Genomic DNA, 19,797 nt, shown 5'->3' on the forward strand with positions numbered 1-19,797 from the left:
CCTCAAAGATCACATGCGCGTTCACACAGGAGGGCGCCCGTTTTCCTTTGTCAACTGCAACGCGTCGTTTTCTCGGAAAGACACCCTCAAAGATCACATGCGCGTTCACACAGGAGGGCGCCCGTTTTCCTGTGTCAACCGCAACGCGACGTTTCCGCGGAAAGACACCCTCAAAGATCACATGCACGTTCACACAGAAGGGCGCCCGTTTTCCTGTGTGAACTGCAACGCGTCGTTTTTTCGGAAAGACACCCTCAAAGATCACATGCGCGTTCACACAGGAGGGCGACCGTTTTCCTGTGTCAACTGCAACGCAACGTTTTCGCGGAAAGGCACCCTCGAAGATCAAATGCGCCTTCACACAGGAGAGCTCCCGTTTTCCTGTGTGAACTGCAACGCGACGTTTTCGCGGAAATGCACCCTCAAAGATCACATGCGCGTTCACACAGGAGGGCGCCCGTTTTCCTGTGTCAACTGCAACGCGTAGTTTTTGCGGAAAGACACCCTCAAAGATCACATGCGCGTTCACACATGAGGGCGCCCATTTTCCTGTGTCAACTGCAACGCATCATTTTCGCGGAAAGACACCCTCAAAGATCACATGCGCGTTCACACAGGAGGGCGCCCGTTTTCCTGTGTCAACTGCAACGCGTCGTTTTCGCGGAAAGACACCCTCAAAGATCACATGCGCGTTCACACAGGAGGGCGCCCGTTTTCCTGTGTCAACTGCAACGCGTCGTTTTCGCGGAAAGACATCCTCAAAGATCACATGCGCGTTCACATAGAAGGGCGCCCGTTTTCCTGTGTCATGCAACGCGTCGTTTTCGCGGAAAGACACCCTCAAAGATCACATGCGCGTTCACACAGGAGGGCGCCCGTTTTCCTGTGTCAACTGCAACGCGTCGTTTTCGCGGAAAGACATCCTCAAAGATCACATGCGCGTTCACACAGAAGGGCGCCTGTTTTCCTGTGTCATGCAACGCGTCGTTTTCGCGGAAAGACACCCTCAAAGATCACATGCGCGTTCACACAGGAGGGCGCCCATTTTCCTGTGTCAACTGCAACGCGACGTTTTCGCGGAAAGACACCCTCAAAGATCACATGCGCGTTCACACAGGAGGGCGCCCATTTTCCTGTGTCAACTGCAACGCGACGTTTTCGCGGAAAGACACCCTCAAAGATCACATGCGCGTTCACACAGGAGGGCGCCCGTTATCTTGTGTCTACTGCAACGCGACGTTTTCGCGGAAAGACACCCTCAAAGATCACAAGCGCGTTCACACAGGAGGGCGCCCGTTTTCCTGTGTCAACTGCAACGCGTCGTTTTCTCGGAAAGACACCCTCAAAGATCACATGCGCGTTCACACAGAAGGGCGCCCGTTTTCCTGTGTCAACCGCAACGCGACGTTTCCGCGGAAAGAAACCCTCAAAGATCACATGCGCGTTCACACAGGAGGGCGCCCGTTTTCCTGTGTCAAGTGCAACGCGTCGTTTTCTCGGAAAGACACCCTCAAAGATCACATGCGCGTTCACACAGGAGGGCGACCGTTTTCCTGTGTCAACTGCAACGCGACGTTTTCGCGGAAAGACACCCTCAAATATCACATGCGCGTTCACACAGGAGGGCACCCGTTTTCCTGTGTCAACTGCAACGCGACGTTTTCGCGGAAAGACTCCCTCAAAGATCACATGCGCGTTCACACAGGAGGGCGCCCGTTTTCCTGTGTCAACTGCAACGCGTCGTTTTCGCGGAAAGACACCCTCAAAGATCACATGCGCGTTCACACAGGAGGGCGCCCGTTTTCCTGTGTCAACCGCAACGCGACGTTTCCGCGGAAAGACACCCTCAAAGATCACATGCGCGTTCACACAGGAGGGCGCCCGTTTTCCTGTGTCAACTGCAACGCGTCGTTTTCGCGGAAAGACACCCTCAAAGATCACATGCGCGTTCACACAGGAGGGCGCCCGTTTTCCTGTGTCAAGTGCAACGCGTCGTTTTCTCGGAAAGACACCCTCAAAGATCACATGCGCGTTCACACAGGAGGGCGACCGTTTTCCTGTGTCAACTGCAACGCGACGTTTTCGCGGAAAGACACCCTCGAAGATCACATGCGCGTTCACACAGGAGGGCACCCGTTTTCCTGTGTCAACTGCAACGCGACGTTTTCGCGGAAAGACACCCTCAAAGATCACATGTGCGTTCACACAGGAGGGCGCCCGTTTTCCTGTGTCAACTGCAACGCGTCGTTTTCGCGGAAAGACGCCCTCAAAGATCACATGCGCGTTCACACAGGAGGGCGCCCGTTTTCCTGTGTCAAACGCAATGCGACGTTTCCGCGGAAAGACACCCTCAAAGATCACATGCGCGTTCACACAGGAGGGCGCCCGTTTTCCTTTGTCAACTGCAACGCGTCGTTTTCTCGGAAAGACACCCTCAAAGATCACATGCGCGTTCACACAGGAGGGCGCCCGTTTTCCTGTGTCAACCGCAACGCGACGTTTCCGCGGAAAGACACCCTCAAAGATCACGTGCACGTTCACACATGAGGGCGCCCGTTTTACTGTGTGAACTGCAACGCGTCGTTTTTTCGGAAAGACACCCTCAAAGATCACATGCGCGTTCACACAGGAGGGCGACCGTTTTTCTGTGTCAACTGCAACGCAACGTTTTCGCGGAAAGGCACCCTCAAAGATCACATGCGCGTTCACACATGAGGGCGCCCGTTTTCCTGTGTCAACTGCAACGCGTCATTTTCGCGGAAAGACACCCTCAAAGATCACATGCGCGTTCACACAGAAGGGCGCCCGTTTTCCTGTGTCAACTGCGACGCGACGTTTTCGCGGCAAGACACTCTCAAAGATCACATGCGCGTTCACACAGGAGGGCGCCCGTTTTCCTGTGTCAACCGCAACGCGACGTTTCCGCGGTAAGACACCCTCAAAGATCACATGCGCGTTAACACAGGAGGGCGCCCGTTTTCCTGTGTCAACTGCAACGCGTCGTTTTCGCGGAAAGACACCCTCAAAGATCACATGCGCGTTCACACAGGAGGGCGCCCGTTTTCCTGTGTCAACTGCAACGCGTCGTTTTCGCGGAAAGACATCCTCAAAGATCACATGTGCGTTCACACAGAAGGGCGCCCGTTTTCCTGTGTCATGCAACGCGTCGTTTTCGCGGAAAGACACCCTCAAAGATCACATGCGCGTTCACACAGGAGGGCGCCCATTTTCCTGTGTCAACTGCAACGCGACGTTTTCGCGGAAAGACACCCTCAAAGATCACATGCGCGTTCACACAGGAGGGCGCCCGTTTTCTTGTGTCTACTGCAACGCGACGTTTTCGCGGAAAGACACCCTCAAAGATCACATGCGCGTTCACACAGGAGGGCGCCCGTTTTCCTGTGTCAACTGCAACGCGTCGTTTTCTCGGAAAGACACCCTCAAAGATCACATGCGCGTTCACACAGGAGGGCGCCCGTTTTCCTGTGTCAACCGCAACGCGACGTTTCCGCGGAAAGACACCCTCAAAGATCACATGCGCGTTCACACAGGAGGGCGCCCGTTTTCCTGTGTCAAGTGCAACGCGTCGTTTTCTCGGAAAGACACCCTGAAAGATCACATGCGCGTTCACACAGGAGGGCGACCGTTTTCCTGTGTCAACTGCAACGCGACGTTTTCGCGGAAAGACACCCTCAAAGATCACATGCGCGTTCACACAGGAGGGCACCCGTTTTCCTGTGTCAACTGCAACGCGTCGTTTTTGCGGAAAGACACCCTCAAAGATCACATGCGCGTTCACACAGGAGGGTGCCCGTTTTCCTGTGTCAACTGCAACGCGTCGTTTTCTCGGAAAGACACCCTCAAAGATCACATGCGCGTTCACACAGGAGGGCGCCCGTTTTCCTGTGTCAACCGCAACGCGACGTTTCCGCGGAAAGACACCCTCAAAGATCACATGCGCGTTCACACAGGAGGGCGCCCGTTTTCCTGTGTCAACTGCAACGCGTCGTTTTCGCGGAAAGTCATCCTCAAAGATCACATGCGCGTTCACACAGAAGGGCGCCCGTTTTCCTGTGTCATGCAACGCGTCGTTTTCGCGGAAAGACACCCTCAAAGATCACATGCGCGTTCACAAAGGAGGGCGCCCGTTTTCCTGTGTCAACTGCAACGCGTCGTTTTCGCGGAAAGACACCCTCAAAGATCACATGCGCGTTCACACAGGAGGGCGCCCGTTTTCCTGTGTCAACTGCAACGCGTCGTTTTCGCGGAAAGACATCCTCAAAGATCACATGCGCGTTCACACAGGAGGGCGCCCGTTTTCCTGTGTCAACTGCAACGCGTCGTTTTCTCGGAAAGACACCCTCAAAGATCACATGCGCGTTCACAAAGGAGGGCGCCCGTTTTCCTGTGTCAACCGCAACGCGACGTTTCCGCGGAAAGACACCCTCAAAGATCACATGTGCGTTCACACAGGAGGGCGCCCGTTTTCCTGTGTCAAGTGCAACGCGTCGTTTTCTCGGAAAGACACCCTGAAAGATCACATGCGCGTTCACACAGGAGGGCGACCGTTTTCCTGTGTCAACTGCAACGCGACGTTTTCGCGGAAAGACACCCTCAAAGATCACATGCGCGTTCACACAGGAGGGAACCCGTGTTCCTGTGTCAACTGCAACGCGTCGTTTTTGCGGAAAGACACCCTCAAAGATCACATGCGCGTTCACACAGGAGGGTGCCCGTTTTCCTGTGTCAACTGCAACGCGTCGTTTTCTCGGAAAGGCACCCTCAAAGATCACATGCGCGTTCACACATGAGGGCGCCCGTTTTCCTGTGTCAACTGCAACGCGTCATTTTCGCGGAAAGACACCCTCAAAGATCACATGCGCGTTCACACAGAAGGGCGCCCGTTTTCCTGTGTCAACTGCAACGCGACGTTTTCGCGGCAAGACACCCTCAAAGATCACATGCGCGTTCACACAGGAGGGCGCCCGTTTTCCTGTGTCAACCGCAACGCGACGTTTCCGCGGAAAGACACCCTCAAAGATCACATGCGCGTTAACACAGGAGGGCGCCCGTTTTCCTGTGTCAACTGCAACGCGTCGTTTTCGCGGAAAGACACCCTCAAAGATCACATGCGCGTTCACACAGGAGGGCGCCCGTTTTCCTGTGTCAACTGCAACGCGTCGTTTTCGCGGAAAGACATCCTCAAAGATCACATGTGCGTTCACACAGAAGGGCGCCCGTTTTCCTGTGTCATGCAACGCGTCGTTTTCGCGGAAAGACACCCTCAAAGATCACATGCGCGTTCACACAGGAGGGCGCCCATTTTCCTGTGTCAACTGCAACGCGACGTTTTCGCGGCAAGACACCCTCAAAGATCACATGCGCGTTCACACAGGAGGGCGCCCGTTTTCCTGTGTCAACCGCAACGCGACGTTTCCGCGGAAAGACACCCTCAAAGATCACATGCGCGTTCACACAGGAGGGCGCCCGTTTTCTTGTGTCTACTGCAACGCGACGTTTTCGCGGAAAGACACCCTCAAAGATCACATGCGCGTTCACACAGGAGGGCGCCCGTTTTCCTGTGTCAAATGCAACGCGTCGTTTTCTCGGAAAGACACCCTCAAAGATCACATGCGCGTTCACACAGGAGGGCGCCCGTTTTCCTGTGTCAACCGCAACGCGACGTTTCCGCGGAAAGACACCCTCAAAGATCACATGCGCGTTCACACAGGAGGGCGCCCGTTTTCCTGTGTCAAGTGCAACGCGTCGTTTTCTCGGAAAGACACCCTGAAAGATCACATGCGCGTTCACACAGGAGGGCGACCGTTTTCCTGTGTCAACTGCAACGCGACGTTTTCGCGGAAAGACACCCTCAAAGATCACATGCGCGTTCACACAGGAGGGCACCCGTTTTCCTGTGTCAACTGCAACGCGTCGTTTTTGCGGAAAGACACCCTCAAAGATCACATGCGCGTTCACACAGGAGGGTGCCCGTTTTCCTGTGTCAACTGCAACGCGTCGTTTTCTCGGAAAGACACCCTCAAAGATCACATGCGCGTTCACACAGGAGGGCGCCCGTTTTCCTGTGTCAACCGCAACGCGACGTTTCCGCGGAAAGACACCCTCAAAGATCACATGCGCGTTCACACAGGAGGGCGCCCGTTTTCCTGTGTCAACTGCAACGCGTCGTTTTCGCGGAAAGTCATCCTCAAAGATCACATGCGCGTTCACACAGAAGGGCGCCCGTTTTCCTGTGTCATGCAACGCGTCGTTTTCGCGGAAAGACACCCTCAAAGATCACATGCGCGTTCACACAGGAGGGCGCCCATTTTCCTGTGTCAACTGCAACGCGACGTTTTCGCGGAAAGACACCCTCAAAGATCACATGCGCGTTCACACAGGAGGGCGCCTGTTTTCTTGTGTCTACTGCAACGCGACGTTTTCGCGGAAAGACACCCTCAAAGATCACATGCGCGTTCACACAGGAGGGCGCCCGTTTTCCTGTGTCAACTGCAACGCGTCGTTTTCTCGGAAAGACACCCTCAAAGATCACATGCGCGTTCACACAGGAGGGCGCCCGTTTTCCTGTGTCAACCGCAACGCGACGTTTCCGCGGAAAGACACCCTCAAAGATCACATGTGCGTTCACACAGGAGGGCGCCCGTTTTCCTGTGTCAAGTGCAACGCGTCGTTTTCTCGGAAAGACACCCTGAAAGATCACATGCGCGTTCACACAGGAGGGCGACCGTTTTCCTGTGTCAACTGCAACGCGACGTTTTCGCGGAAAGACACCCTCAAAGATCACATGCGCGTTCACACAGGAGGGCACCCGTGTTCCTGTGTCAACTGCAACGCGTCGTTTTTGCGGAAAGACACCCTCAAAGATCACATGCGCGTTCACACAGGAGGGTGCCCGTTTTCCTGTGTCAACTGCAACGCGTCGTTTTCTCGGAAAGGCACCCTCAAAGATCACATGCGCGTTCACACATGAGGGCGCCCGTTTTCCTGTGTCAACTGCAACGCGTCATTTTCGCGGAAAGACACCCTCAAAGATCACATGCGCGTTCACACAGAAGGGCGCCCGTTTTCCTGTGTCAACTGCAACGCGACGTTTTCGCGGCAAGACACCCTCAAAGATCACATGCGCGTTCACACAGGAGGGCGCCCGTTTTCCTGTGTCAACCGCAACGCGACGTTTCCGCGGAAAGACACCCTCAAAGATCACATGCGCGTTCACACAGGAGGGCGCCCGTTTTCTTGTGTCTACTGCAACGCGACGTTTTCGCGGAAAGACACCCTCAAAGATCACATGCGCGTTCACACAGGAGGGCGCCCGTTTTCCTGTGTCAAATGCAACGCGTCGTTTTCTCGGAAAGACACCCTCAAAGATCACATGCGCGTTCACACAGGAGGGCGCCCGTTTTCCTGTGTCAACCGCAACGCGACGTTTCCGCGGAAAGACACCCTCAAAGATCACATGCGCGTTCACACAGGAGGGCGCCCGTTTTCCTGTGTCAAGTGCAACGCGTCGTTTTCTCGGAAAGACACCCTGAAAGATCACATGCGCGTTCACACAGGAGGGCGACCGTTTTCCTGTGTCAACTGCAACGCGACGTTTTCGCGGAAAGACACCCTCAAAGATCACATGCGCGTTCACACAGGAGGGCACCCGTTTTCCTGTGTCAACTGCAACGCGTCGTTTTTGCGGAAAGACACCCTCAAAGATCACATGCGCGTTCACACAGGAGGGTGCCCGTTTTCCTGTGTCAACTGCAACGCGTCGTTTTCTCGGAAAGACACCCTCAAAGATCACATGCGCGTTCACACAGGAGGGCGCCCGTTTTCCTGTGTCAACCGCAACGCGACGTTTCCGCGGAAAGACACCCTCAAAGATCACATGCGCGTTCACACAGGAGGGCGCCCGTTTTCCTGTGTCAACTGCAACGCGTCGTTTTCGCGGAAAGTCATCCTCAAAGATCACATGCGCGTTCACACAGAAGGGCGCCCGTTTTCCTGTGTCATGCAACGCGTCGTTTTCGCGGAAAGACACCCTCAAAGATCACATGCGCGTTCACACAGGAGGGCGCCCATTTTCCTGTGTCAACTGCAACGCGACGTTTTCGCGGAAAGACACCCTCAAAGATCACATGCGCGTTCACACAGGAGGGCGCCTGTTTTCTTGTGTCTACTGCAACGCGACGTTTTCGCGGAAAGACACCCTCAAAGATCACATGCGCGTTCACACAGGAGGGCGCCCGTTTTCCTGTGTCAACTGCAACGCGTCGTTTTCTCGGAAAGACACCCTCAAAGATCACATGCGCGTTCACACAGGAGGGCGCCCGTTTTCCTGTGTCAACCGCAACGCGACGTTTCCGCGGAAAGACACCCTCAAAGATCACATGCGCGTTCACCCAGGAGGGCGCCCGTTTTCCTGTGTCAAGTGCAACGCGTCGTTTTCTCGGAAAGACACCCTCAAAGATCACATGCGCGTTCACACAGGAGGGCGACCGTTTTCCTGTGTCAACTGCAACGCGACGTTTTCGCGGAAGGACACCCTCAAAGATCACATGCGCGTTCTCACAGGAGGGCTCCCGTTTTCCTGTGTCAACTGCAACGCGACGTTTTCGCGGAAAGACACCCTCAAAGATCACATGCGCGTTCACACAGGAGGGCGCCTGTTTTCCTGTGTCAACTGCAACGCGTCGTTTTTGCGGAAAGACATCCTCAAAGATCACATGCGCGTTCACACAGGAGGGCGCCCGTTTTCCTGTGTCAACTGCAACGCGTCGTTTTCTCGGAAAGACACCCTCAAAGATCACATGCGCGTTCACACAGGAGGGCGCCCGTTTTCCTGTGTCAACCGCAACGTGACGTTTCCGCGGAAAGACACCCTCAAAGATCACATGCGCGTTCACACAGGAGGGCGCCCGTATTCCTGTGTCAAGTGCAACGCGTCGTTTTCTCGGAAAGACACCCTCAAAGATCACTTGCGCGTTCACACAGGAGGGCGACCGTTTTCCTGTGTCAACTGCAACGCGACGTCTTCGCTGAAGGACACCCTCAAAGATCACATGCGCGTTCACACAGGAGGGCTCCCGTTTTCCTGTGTCAACTGCAACGCGACGTTTTCGCGGAAAGACACCCTCAGAGATCAACTGCGCGTTCACACAGGAGGGCGCCCGTTTTCCTGTGTCAACTGCAACGCGTCGTTTTTGCGGAAAGACACCCTGAAAGATCACATGCGCGTTCACACAGGAGGGCGCCCGTTTTCCTGTGTCAACTGCAACGCGTCGTTTTCGCGGAAAGACACCCTCAAAGATCACATGCGCGTTCACACAGGAGGGCGCCCGTTTTCCTGTGTCAACTGCTACGCGACGTTTTCGCGGCAAGACACCCTCAAAGATCACATGCGCGTTCACACAGGAGGGCGCCCGTTTTCTTGTGTCAACTGCAACGCGACGTTTTCGCGGAAAGACACCCTCAAAGATCACATGCGCGTTCACACAGGAGGGCGCCCTTTTTCCTGTGTCAACTGCAACGCGTCGTTATCGCGGAAAGACACCCTCAAAGATCACATGCGCGTTCACACAGGAGGGCGCCCGTTTTCCTGTGTCAACCGCAACGCGACGTTTCCGCGGAAAAACACCCTCAAAGATCACATGCGCGTTCACACAGGAGGGCGCCCGTTTTCCTTTGTCAACTGCAACGCGTCGTTTTCTCGGAAAGACACCCTCAAAGATCACATGCGCGTTCACACAGGAGGGCGCCCGTTTTCCTGTGTCAACCGCAACGCGACGTTTCCGCGGAAAGACACCCTCAAAGATCACATGCGCGTTCACACAGGAGGACGCCCGTTTTCCTGTGTGTACTGCAACGCGTCGTTTTCTCGGAAAGACACCCTCAAAGATCACATGCGCGTTCACACAGGAGGGCGACCGTTTTCCTGTGTCAACTGCAACGCGACGTTTTCGCGGAAAGGCACCCTCAAAGATCACATGCGCGTTCACACAGGAGGGTTCCCGTTTTCCTGTGTCAACTGCAACGCGACGTTTTCGCGGAAATGCACCCTCAAAGATCACATGCGCGTTCACACAGGAGGGCGCCCGTTTTCCTGTGTCAACCGCAACGCGACGTTTCCGCGGAAAAACACACTCAAAGATCACATGCGCGTTCACACAGGAGGGCGCCCGTTTTCCTGTGTCAACTGCAACGCGTCGTTTTCGTGGAAAGACACCCTCAAAGATCACATGCGCGTTCACACAGGAGGGCGCCCATTTTCCTGTGTCAACTGCAACGCGTCGTTTTCGCGGAAAGACATCCTCAAAGATCACATGCGCGTTCACACAGAAGGGCGCCCGTTTTCCTGTGTCATGCAACGCGTCGTTTTCGCGGAAAGACACCCACAAAGATCACATGCGCGTTCACACAGGAGGACGCCCATTTTCCTGTGTCAACTGCAACGCGTCGTTTTCGCGGAAAGACACCCTCAAAGATCACATGCGCGTTCACACAGGAGGGCGCCCGTTTTTCTGTGTCAACTGCAACTCGTCGTTTTCGCGGAAAGACATCCTCAAAGATCACATGCGCGTTCACACAGAAGGGCACCCGTTTTCCTGTGTCATGCAACGCGTCGTTTTCGCGGAAAGACACCCTCAAAGATCACATGCGCGTTCACACAGGAGGGCGCCCGTTTTCCTGTGTCAACTGCAACGCGACGTTTTCGCGGGAAGACACCCTGAAAGATCACATGCGCGTTCACACAGGAGGGCGCCCGTTTTCCTGTGTCAACTGCAACGCGACGTTTTCGCGGAAAGACGCCCTCAAAGATCACATGCGCGTTCACACAGGAGGGCGCCCGTTTTCCTGTGTCAACTGCAACGCGTCGTTTTCGCGGAAAGACATTCTCAAAGATCACATGCCCGTTCACACAGGAGGGCGCCCGTTTTCCTGTGTCAACTGCAACGCGTCGTTTTCGCGGAAAGACACGCTCAAAGATCACATGCGCGTTCACACAGGAGGACGCCCGTTTTCCTGTGTCAACTGCAACGCGTCGTTTTCGCGGAAAGACATCCTCAAAGATCACATGCGCGTTCATAAAGAGGGCGCCCGTTTTCCTGTGTCAACTGCAACGCGTCGTTTTCTCGGAAAGACACCCTCAAAGATCACATGCGCGTTCACACAGGAGGGCGACCGTTTTCCTGTGTCAACTGCAACGCGACGTTTTCGCGGAAAGGCACCCTCAAAGATCACATGCGCGTTCACACAGGAGAGTTCCCGTTTTCCTGTGTCAACTGCAACGCGACGTTTTCGCGGAAATGCACCCTCAAAGATCACATGCGCGTTCACACAGGAGGGCGCCCGTTTTCCTGTGTCAACTGCTACGCGTCGTTTTTGTGGAAAGACACCCTCAAAGATCACATGCGCGTTCACACATGAGGGCGCCCGTTTTCCTGTGTCAACTGCAACGCGTCATTTTCGCGGAAAGACACCCTCAAAGATCACATGCGCGTTCACACAGGAGGGCGCCCGTTTTCCTGTGTCAACTGCAACGCGACGTTTTCGCGGCAAGACACCCTCAAAGATCACATGCGCGTTCACACAGGAGGGCGCCCGTTTTCCTGTGTCAACCGCACCGCGACGTTTCCGTGGAAAGACACCCTCAAAGATCACATGCGCGTTAACACAGGAGGGCGCCCGTTTTCCTGTGTCAACTGCAACGCGTCGTTTTCGCGGAAAGACACCCTCAAAGATCACGTGCGCGTTCACACAGGCGGGCGCCCGTTTTCCTGTGTCAACTGCAACGCGTCGTTTTCGCGGAAAGACATCCTCAAAGATCACATGCGCGTTCACACAGAAGGGCGCCCGTTTTCCTGTGTCATGCAACGCGTCGTTTTCGCGGAAAGACACCCTCAAAGATCACATGCGCGTTCACACAGGAGGACGCCCGTTTTCCTGTGTGAACTGCAACGCGTCGTTTTCTCGGAAAGACACCCTCAAAGATCACATGCGCGTTCACACAGGAGGGCGCCCGTTTTCCTGTGTCAACTGCAACGCGTCGTTTTCGCGGAAAGACACCCTCAAAGATCACATGCGCGTTCACACAGGAGGGCGCCCGTTTTTCTGTGTCAACTGCAACGCGTCGTTTTCGCGGAAAGACATCCTCAAAGATCACATGCGCGTTCACACAGAAGGGCACCCGTTTTCCTGTGTCATGCAACGCGTCGTTTTCGCGGAAAGACACCCTCAAAGATCACATGCGCGTTCACACAGGAGGGCGCCCGTTTTCCTGTGTCAACTGCAACGCGACGTTTTCGCGGGAAGACACCCTCAAAGATCACATGCGCGTTCACACAGGAGGGCGCCTGTTTTCCTGTGTCAACTGCAACGCGACGTTTTCGCGGAAAGACACCCTCAAAGATTACATGCGCGTTCACACAGGAGGGCGCCCGTTTTCCTGTGTCAACTGCAACGCGTCGTTTTCGCGGAAAGACATTCTCAAAGATCACATGCGCGTTCACACAGGAGGGCGCCCGTTTTCCTGTGTCAACTGCAACGCGTCGTTTTCGCGGAAAGACATCCTCAAAGATCACATGCGCGTTCACAAAGAGGGCGCCCGTTTTCCTGTGTCAACTGCAGCGCGTCGTTTTCGCGGAAAGAAACCCTCAAAGATCACATGCGCGTTCACACAGGAGGGCGCCCGTTTTCCTGTGTCAACTGCAACGCGACGTTTTCACGGAAAGACACCCTCAAAGATCACATGCGCGTTCACACAGGAGGGCGCCCGTTTTCCTGTGTCAACCGCAACGCGACGTTTCCGCGGAAAGACACCCTCAAAGATCACATGCGCGTTAACACAGGAGGGCGCCCGTTTTCCTGTGTCAACTGCAACGCGTCGTTTTCGCGGAAAGACATCCTCAAAGATCACATGCGCGTTCACACAGAAGGGCGCCCGTTTTCCTGTGTCATGCAACGCGTCGTTTTCGCGGAAAGACACCCTCAATGATCACATGCGCGTTCACACAGGAGGGCGCCCATTTTCCTGTGTCAACTGCAACGCGACGTTTTCGCGAAAAGACACCCTCAAAGATCACATGCGCGTTCACACAGGAGGGCGCCCGTTTTCTTGTGTCAACTGCAACGCGACGTTTTCGCGGAAAGACACCCTCAAAGATCACATGCGCGTTCACACAGGAGGGCGCCCGTTTTCCTGTGTCAACCGCAACGCGACGTTTCCGCGGAAAGACACCCTCAAAGATCACATGCGCGTTCACACAGGAGGGTGCCCGTTTTCCTGTGTCAACTGCAACGCGTCGTTTTCTCGGAAAGGCACCCTCAAAGATCACATGCGCGTTCACACATGAGGGCGCCCGTTTTCCTGTGTCAACTGCAACGCGTCATTTTCGCGGAAAGACACCCTCAAAGATCACATGCGCGTTCACACAGAAGGGCGCCCGTTTTCCTGTGTCAACTGCAACGCGACGTTTTCGCGGCAAGACACCCTCAAAGATCACATGCGCGTTCACACAGGAGGGCGCCCGTTTTCCTGTGTCAACCGCAACGCGACGTTTCCGCGGAAAGACACCCTCAAAGATCACATGCGCGTTAACACAGGAGGGCGCCCGTTTTCCTGTGTCAACTGCAACGCGTCGTTTTCGCGGAAAGACACCCTCAAAGATCACATGCGCGTTCACACAGGAGGGCGCCCGTTTTCCTGTGTCAACTGCAACGCGTCGTTTTCGCGGAAAGACATCCTCAAAGATCACATGTGCGTTCACACAGAAGGGCGCCCGTTTTCCTGTGTCATGCAACGCGTCGTTTTCGCGGAAAGACACCCTCAAAGATCACATGCGCGTTCACACAGGAGGGCGCCCATTTTCCTGTGTCAACTGCAACGCGACGTTTTCGCGGAAAGACACCCTCAAAGATCACATGCGCGTTCACACAGGAGGGCGCCCGTTTTCTTGTGTCTACTGCAACGCGACGTTTTCGCGGAAAGACACCCTCAAAGATCACATGCGCGTTCACACAGGAGGGCGCCCGTTTTCCTGTGTCAACTGCAACGCGTCGTTTTCTCGGAAAGACACCCTCAAAGATCACATGCGCGTTCACACAGGAGGGCGCCCGTTTTCCTGTGTCAACCGCAACGCGACGTTTCCGCGGAAAGACACCCTCAAAGATCACATGCGCGTTCACACAGGAGGGCGCCCGTTTTCCTGTGTCAAGTGCAACGCGTCGTTTTCTCGGAAAGACACCCTGAAAGATCACATGCGCGTTCACACAGGAGGGCGACCGTTTTCCTGTGTCAACTGCAACGCGACGTTTTCGCGGAAAGACACCCTCAAAGATCACATGCGCGTTCACACAGGAGGGCACCCGTTTTCCTGTGTCAACTGCAACGCGTCGTTTTTGCGGAAAGACACCCTCAAAGATCACATGCGCGTTCACACAGGAGGGTGCCCGTTTTCCTGTGTCAACTGCAACGCGTCGTTTTCTCGGAAAGACACCCTCAAAGATCACATGCGCGTTCACACAGGAGGGCGCCCGTTTTCCTGTGTCAACCGCAACGCGACGTTTCCGCGGAAAGACACCCTCAAAGATCACATGCGCGTTCACACAGGAGGGCGCCCGTTTTCCTGTGTCAACTGCAACGCGTCGTTTTCGCGGAAAGTCATCCTCAAAGATCACATGCGCGTTCACACAGAAGGGCGCCCGTTTTCCTGTGTCATGCAACGCGTCGTTTTCGCGGAAAGACACCCTCAAAGATCACATGCGCGTTCACACAGGAGGGCGCCCATTTTCCTGTGTCAACTGCAACGCGACGTTTTTGCGGAAAGACACCCTCAAAGATCACATGCGCGTTCACACAGGAGGGCGCCTGTTTTCTTGTGTCTACTGCAACGCGACGTTTTCGCGGAAAGACACCCTCAAAGATCACATGCGCGTTCACACAGGAGGGCGCCCGTTTTCCTGTGTCAACTGCAACGCGTCGTTTTCTCGGAAAGACACCCTCAAAGATCACATGCGCGTTCACACAGGAGGGCGCCCGTTTTCCTGTGTCAACCGCAACGCGACGTTTCCGCGGAAAGACACCCTCAAAGATCACATGCGCGTTCACCCAGGAGGGCGCCCGTTTTCCTGTGTCAAGTGCAACGCGTCGTTTTCTCGGAAAGACACCCTCAAAGATCACATGCGCGTTCACACAGGAGGGCGACCGTTTTCCTGTGTCAACTGCAACGCGACGTTTTCGCGGAAGGACACCCTCAAAGATCACATGCGCGTTCTCACAGGAGGGCTCCCGTTTTCCTGTGTCAACTGCAACGCGACGTTTTCGCGGAAAGACACCCTCAAAGATCACATGCGCGTTCACACAGGAGGGCGCCTGTTTTCCTGTGTCAACTGCAACGCGTCGTTTTTGCGGAAAGACATCCTCAAAGATCACATGCGCGTTCACACAGGAGGGCGCCCGTTTTCCTGTGTCAACTGCAACGCGTCGTTTTCTCGGAAAGACACCCTCAAAGATCACATGCGCGTTCACACAGGAGGGCGCCCGTTTTCCTGTGTCAACCGCAACGTGACGTTTCCGCGGAAAGACACCCTCAAAGATCACATGCGCGTTCACACAGGAGGGCGCCCGTATTCCTGTGTCAAGTGCAACGCGTCGTTTTCTCGGAAAGACACCCTCAAAGATCACTTGCGCGTTCACACAGGAGGGCGACCGTTTTCCTGTGTCAACTGCAACGCGACGTCTTCGCTGAAGGACACCCTCAAAGATCACATGCGCGTTCACACAGGAGGGCTCCCGTTTTCCTGTGTCAACTGCAACGCGACGTTTTCGCGGAAAGACACCCTCAAAGATCAACTGCGCGTTCACACAGGAGGGCGCCCGTTTTCCTGTGTCAACTGCAACGCGTCGTTTTTGCGGAAAGACACCCTGAAAGATCACATGCGCGTTCACACAGGAGGGCGCCCGTTTTCCTGTGTCAACTGCAACGCGTCGTTTTCGCGGAAAGACACCCTCAAAGATCACATGCGCGTTCACACAGGAGGGCGCCCGTTTTCCTGTGTCAACTGCTACGCGACGTTTTCGCGGCAAGACACCCACAAAGATCACATGCGCGTTCACACAGGAGGGCGCCCGTTTTCTTGTGTCAACTGCAACGCGACGTTTTCGCGGAAAGACACCCTCAAAGATCACATGCGCGTTCACACAGGAGGGCGCCCTTTTTCCTGTGTCAACTGCAACGCGTCGTTATCGCGGAAAGACACCCTCAAAGATCACATGCGCGTTCACACAGGAGGGCGCCCGTTTTCCTGTGTCAACCGCAACGCGACGTTTCCGCGGAAAAACACCCTCAAAGATCACATGCGCGTTCACACAGGAGGGCGCCCGTTTTCCTTTGTCAACTGCAACGCGTCGTTTTCTCGGAAAGACACCCTCAAAGATCACATGCGCGTTCACACAGGAGGGCGCCCGTTTTCCTGTGTCAACCGCAACGCGACGTTTCCGCGGAAAGACACCCTCAAAGATCACATGCGCGTTCACACAGGAGGACGCCCGTTTTCCTGTGTGTACTGCAACGCGTCGTTTTCTCGGAAAGACACCCTCAAAGATCACATGCGCGTTCACACAGGAGGGCGACCGTTTTCCTGTGTCAACTGCAACGCGACGTTTTCGCGGAAAGGCACCCTCAAAGATCACATGCGCGTTCACACAGGAGGGTTCCCGTTTTCCTGTGTCAACTGCAACGCGACGTTTTCGCGGAAATGCACCCTCAAAGATCACATGCGCGTTCACACAGGAGGGCGCCCGTTTTCCTGTGTCAACCGCAACGCGACGTTTCCGCGGAAAAACACACTCAAAGATCACATGCGCGTTCACACAGGAGGGCGCCCGTTTTCCTGTGTCAACTGCAACGCGTCGTTTTCGTGGAAAGACACCCTCAAAGATCACATGCGCGTTCACACAGGAGGGCGCCCATTTTCCTGTGTCAACTGCAACGCGTCGTTTTCGCGGAAAGACATCCTCAAAGATCACATGCGCGTTCACACAGAAGGGCGCCCGTTTTCCTGTGTCATGCAACGCGTCGTTTTCGCGGAAAGACACCCACAAAGATCACATGCGCGTTCACACAGGAGGACGCCCATTTTCCTGTGTCAACTGCAACGCGTCGTTTTTGCGGAAAGACACCCTCAAAGATCACATGCGCGTTCACACAGGAGGGCGCCCGTTTTTCTGTGTCAACTGCAACTCGTCGTTTTCGCGGAAAGACATCCTCAAAGATCACATGCGCGTTCACACAGAAGGGCACCCGTTTTCCTGTGTCATGCAACGCGTCGTTTTCGCGGAAAGACACCCTCAAAGATCACATGCGCGTTCACACAGGAGGGCGCCCGTTTTCCTGTGTCAACTGCAACGCGACGTTTTCGCGGGAAGACACCCTGAAAGATCACATGCGCGTTCACACAGGAGGGCGCCCGTTTTCCTGTGTCAACTGCAACGCGACGTTTTCGCGGAAAGACGCCCTCAAAGATCACATGCGCGTTCACACAGGAGGGCGCCCGTTTTCCTGTGTCAACTGCAACGCGTCGTTTTCGCGGAAAGACATTCTCAAAGATCACATGCCCGTTCACACAGGAGGGCGCCCGTTTTCCTGTGTCAACTGCAACGCGTCGTTTTCGCGGAAAGACACGCTCAAAGATCACATGCGCGTTCACACAGGAGGACGCCCGTTTTCCTGTGTCAACTGCAACGCGTCGTTTTCGCGGAAAGACATCCTCAAAGATCACATGCGCGTTCATAAAGAGGGCGCCCGTTTTCCTGTGTCAACTGCAACGCGTCGTTTTCTCGGAAAGACACCCTCAAAGATCACATGCGCGTTCACACAGGAGGGCGACCGTTTTCCTGTGTCAACTGCAACGCGACGTTTTCGCGGAAAGGCACCCTCAAAGATCACATGCGCGTTCACACAGGAGAGTTCCCGTTTTCCTGTGTCAACTGCAACGCGACGTTTTCGCGGAAATGCACCCTCAAAGATCACATGCGCGTTCACACAGGAGGGCGCCCGTTTTCCTGTGTCAACTGCTACGCGTCGTTTTTGTGGAAAGACACCCTCAAAGATCACATGCGCGTTCACACATGAGGGCGCCCGTTTTCCTGTGTCAACTGCAACGCGTCATTTTCGCGGAAAGACACCCTCAAAGATCACATGCGCGTTCACACAGGAGGGCGCCCGTTTTCCTGTGTCAACTGCAACGCGACGTTTTCGCGGCAAGACACCCTCAAAGATCACATGCGCGTTCACACAGGAGGGCGCCCGTTTTCCTGTGTCAACCGCAACGCGACGTTTCCGTGGAAAGACACCCTCAAAGATCACATGCGCGTTAACACAGGAGGGCGCCCGTTTTCCTGTGTCAACTGCAACGCGTCGTTTTCGCGGAAAGACACCCTCAAAGATCACGTGCGCGTTCACACAGGCGGGCGCCCGTTTTCCTGTGTCAACTGCAACGCGTCGTTTTCGCGGAAAGACATCCTCAAAGATCACATGCGCGTTCACACAGAAGGGCGCCCGTTTTCCTGTGTCATGCAACGCGTCGTTTTCGCGGAAAGACACCCTCAAAGATCACATGCGCGTTCACACAGGAGGACGCCCGTTTTCCTGTGTGAACTGCAACGCGTCGTTTTCTCGGAAAGACACCCTCAAAGATCACATGCGCGTTCACACAGGAGGGCGCCCGTTTTCCTGTGTCAACTGCAACGCTTCGTTTTCGCGGAAAGACACCCTCAAAGATCACATGCGCGTTCACACAGGAGGGCGCCCGTTTTTCTGTGTCAACTGCAACGCGTCGTTTTCGCGGAAAGACATCCTCAAAGATCACATGCGCGTTCACACAGAAGGGCACCCGTTTTCCTGTGTCATGCAACGCGTCGTTTTCGCGGAAAGACACCCTCAAAGATCACATGCGCGTTCACACAGGAGGGCGCCCGTTTTCCTGTGTCAACTGCAACGCGACGTTTTCGCGGGAAGACACCCTCAAAGATCACATGCGCGTTCACACAGGAGGGCGCCTGTTTTCCTGTGTCAACTGCAACGCGACGTTTTCGCGGAAAGACACCCTCAAAGATTACATGCGCGTTCACACGGGAGGGCGCCCGTTTTCCTGTGTCAACTGCAACGCGTCGTTTTCGCGGAAAGACATTCTCAAAGATCACATGCGCGTTCACACAGGAGGGCGCCCGTTTTCCTGTGTCAACTGCAACGCGTCGTTTTCGCGGAAAGACATCCTCAAAGATCACATGCGCGTTCACAAAGAGGGCGCCCGTTTTCCTGTGTCAACTGCAGCGCGTCGTTTTCGCGGAAAGAAACCCTCAAAGATCACATGCGCGTTCACACAGGAGGGCGCCCGTTTTCCTGTGTCAACTGCAACGCGACGTTTTCACGGAAAGACACCCTCAAAGATCACATGCGCGTTCACACAGGAGGGCGCCCGTTTTCCTGTGTCAACCGCAACGCGACGTTTCCGCGGAAAGACACCCTCAAAGATCACATGCGCGTTAACACAGGAGGGCGCCCGTTTTCCTGTGTCAACTGCAACGCGTCGTTTTCGCGGAAAGACATCCTCAAAGATCACATGCGCGTTCACACAGAAGGGCGCCCGTTTTCCTGTGTCATGCAACGCGTCGTTTTCGCGGAAAGACACCCTCAATGATCACATGCGCGTTCACACAGGAGGGCGCCCATTTTCCTGTGTCAACTGCAACGCGACGTTTTCGCGAAAAGACACCCTCAAAGATCACAT

The 19,797-nt window shown here is 55.0% G+C and overlaps 1 protein-coding gene across 1 annotated transcript in view; it reads left to right on the plus strand.

The window, feature by feature from the left end:
* The first annotated feature begins 1,437 nt into the window (after window positions 1-1,437).
* The window catches only part of LOC142803052 (uncharacterized), a 75,764-nt gene continuing 57,404 nt past the window's right edge, over window positions 1,438-19,797 (plus strand). Inside the window, exons 1-2 of the mRNA XM_075888160.1 lie at window positions 1,438-1,635; window positions 1,936-2,129. Coding sequence (XP_075744275.1) covers window positions 1,438-1,635; window positions 1,936-2,129 — 392 coding nt within the window. The remainder of the gene's footprint in view (window positions 1,636-1,935; window positions 2,130-19,797) is intronic.

This window comes from Rhipicephalus microplus, chromosome 3, assembly GCF_043290135.1.
Source record: "Rhipicephalus microplus isolate Deutch F79 chromosome 3, USDA_Rmic, whole genome shotgun sequence".
Classification (NCBI taxonomy): Eukaryota; Metazoa; Arthropoda; class Arachnida; order Ixodida; family Ixodidae; genus Rhipicephalus; species Rhipicephalus microplus.